This window comes from Monopterus albus, unplaced genomic scaffold (assembly GCF_001952655.1).
Source record: "Monopterus albus unplaced genomic scaffold, M_albus_1.0 scaffold318.1, whole genome shotgun sequence".
NCBI lineage: Eukaryota > Metazoa > Chordata > Actinopteri > Synbranchiformes > Synbranchidae > Monopterus > Monopterus albus.
Window position 1 is genome coordinate 481,160 of NW_018128198.1, and position 2,771 is coordinate 483,930.

Consider the following 2,771-nt stretch of genomic DNA (forward strand, 5'->3'; position numbering starts at 1 on the left):
CCATATTGCAGGTCAAGAGCTGCCATAGTGTCAGTGAATGGATGATTTGAACTACTGTAGGAATCAGCAACCAATAATGCTTCTTCTGTCTTCAAATGATCGACCAGGATCTGATATTTAAATCTCTCTGATGCATCGGGAGGAAGGAGATTGCTTAAAGCAATTTTCAGACGATTGTATTCTCTGGGATTTGGATAACTCATATCAGGAATTGTGGGTGTTGGCCCTCTGTAGTACTGCTCCTGTCCACCTACTGGGCTTAGCGTTCGGTGACGTGAGTGACGGTGTTTGCTCCTGGATGAGTCATCATACTGGTATGACTGAGAAGCATGACGTCTGTGTGAGGGTGACGGGTGTTGATATTCAGAATCGTCGCTATCAGATGAACTGGTGTAGTACCTCCTATAACTGCGACGTGAATAACTATCTTCTCTCGGTTGAAACACCGAATAACATTGTGGGGGTGGGAGCTGAGACTCTGCTGTGGTTGCCATTGGTGACCTCTGTGTGGTGTTCATCTGTAACTGCTCAATCAGTGCTCCCAAATGTTCTACTTGTTTACGAAGTTGGGTATCAGAAGTGTTGTGATGACTGAGGGTCTCCAGTTTCATCTGACTGCGCTTGTTCTGACAGCGCAGTGCAACATTCTGTTGCCTTAACTCTCTCAGCTCGTTAAGCACTGCTTAACGAGTAATTTTTTGGTTCGAAAAATCACATCCCTGCACATTTTCCCAGAATAGAAGGTGACGTTGGTTTTCAACGACCAGCGGGCCAAAACTCGATCTTTCATTTGCAGTCAAATTACAGCTAAACCATTATGCAAAGTCATAATATTATACATCAGCTGACATCTAACAATAAAGATCTGTTTTAGATTTCTTACAATAACGGCCCCTTGAATTAGTGGTTTGGGTTTTCCTTGATATGATACATTGCAGAACGTACGTTCCCCCAGATCAGATCAGGTTCTCAGATATAAACCCTGGGGTGACCGTGCTTTTACTGTTGCAGCCCCTAAATTGTGGAATAGTCCACCTTTTAATGTTAGATCAGCTACTGACCTCAGTACTTTTAAATCTTTGCTTAAAACGTATTTATTTGGCTTGGCTCTTAACACACAGTAGGGCCTGATGCGTTCCTTTTCATTTTCATTTATTGAACGTGTGTCATCTGTGTGTCTGTGTTATAGGCTGTTTTACTTTTTATTTTATTTTTTGCACTGATCTTATTTATTCTATTTTAGTCCTGTATTGTGATTTTATTCTGCCATGTAAAGTACTTTGTTCAGCTGGATGTTGTTTTTAAAGTGCTATATAAATAAATTTGATTTGATCTGGTATGTTCAAGACATTTTTTCAGTGCATTGTTGCCCACAGTGTTTATCACTTGTGGCCATTTTTCAGGAAGTTGAAAGTCGCACGCTGGTTTTGAGTCGGATGAGTGTGTGGCGACTCCTCTCCAAACAGCATGTCGAGGTCACATCTGCTCCTGGTGTGCCCTGACCTATGCCATCTGCCTTCATGAGCCAGGAGAATATGGCATTAAGCACAACCAAGCACACAGTCACTACCTGAAATAATGAAATAGGTTTATCCTTCCTCATGTAATGCAAAGCTGTACTGAACACACAGTATTTGGCTCGCTGTGGGTCTTGGAGCCACCTTTTTGAGTTTTGTTTGGGTTAGGTCATCTCTACAGCAAGAATCTCTCTCTACAGTAATGTTTATTTTCCTTGCTCTGAATCTGTGTTGCTCTTAGGGCCTCGTTGTAGCAAGTGTGAAGTATGTGTAGGTGGCTAGATGCAGTATTTCCTTTTTAGTTCAGCCATTTTTTAAATACAGAAATAATCCAACAGGCTTTGCATTATAGGTTGTGTTGTATTCATTGTAGATTGCAGATGTTTGCTGGAATAACTAATAAATGAAGCAGGGAGTCTTGTTCATACTGACCAGTCGACAAGATTAGATTGATAGAATGTCTTTATGCAGCATCTTCTGTCTTAGTTTCCCAATTCAGTTCAGTGAAGCTTTACTAGAAAGACATGACCAAAAACATGTTGGCAAAGTATATTCTTAATCCTTACATGGAAATATGCTTGGATATACAGCTGTTCTCCTAGTTGTCACATCAGCAGCTTAAATGAGCTGCTTTATTAAACTTTGTCTCTGTATATGGTTCAAAAGTGCATTAAGTCTGGGGCTAGTCAAACTTTAATTTGACTGGTTTCATTTCAATGTCTCTCATTCTCAGAGATTCAGAGGGTCGTAAGCTCTGTAAGAAAGTGAAGGTGGACCCGAGCTCCAAACGTGGAGGCGCAGAGCTGCTACATTACAAGTGAGTAACCTGAGACTCAGCTGGCTGTCAGACACTTTTCCACATCTCAGTGCTTTCTGGAAAGTAATACCATGTTCACAACCTGAGAAACGTGTGATTCACTGTTTACTGCTGGCGTTGTGAGCATTGTGCCTGATGTGTTTTGCAGAGATGGGACATTCCACATGGAGTACAATAGACCTGCTACCTTCAAGGTGAGTGCTCGGCCACGAGCTTCCAGCTCCAGTGGAGCATAGTTGTTCCCTTTATGTCTGGTTACTTGAGACTTTTCACATTCATAGTGATATAAAAACATCATTAACCATATTAAACTATCCTGTGGAGTCCAGTGTGTCTGTCTACATTAAATCTATACATTTGGTAAGATTAGAGCAACGTGTCCCATTTTGTGAAGACTGTGGATAAGCAATGCAGGGAAAACGTAACGTAGGGCTAAA

At 41.4% G+C, this 2,771-nt stretch overlaps 1 protein-coding gene across 3 annotated transcripts in view; it reads left to right on the plus strand.

Moving 5' to 3' along the window:
* pdia5 (protein disulfide isomerase family A, member 5) overlaps positions 1-2,771 on the plus strand; it is a 63,725-nt gene that overhangs the window by 19,844 nt on the left and 41,110 nt on the right. For all 3 annotated transcript variants that reach the window (XR_002276915.1, XM_020623984.1, XM_020623982.1), the window contains exons 4-5: positions 2,251-2,334; positions 2,483-2,528. Coding sequence is in view for 2 of the 3 variants with exons in the window: in XM_020623984.1 (XP_020479640.1) it covers positions 2,251-2,334; positions 2,483-2,528 (130 nt within the window). In the remaining variant the exon portion in view is untranslated. The remainder of the gene's footprint in view (positions 1-2,250; positions 2,335-2,482; positions 2,529-2,771) is intronic.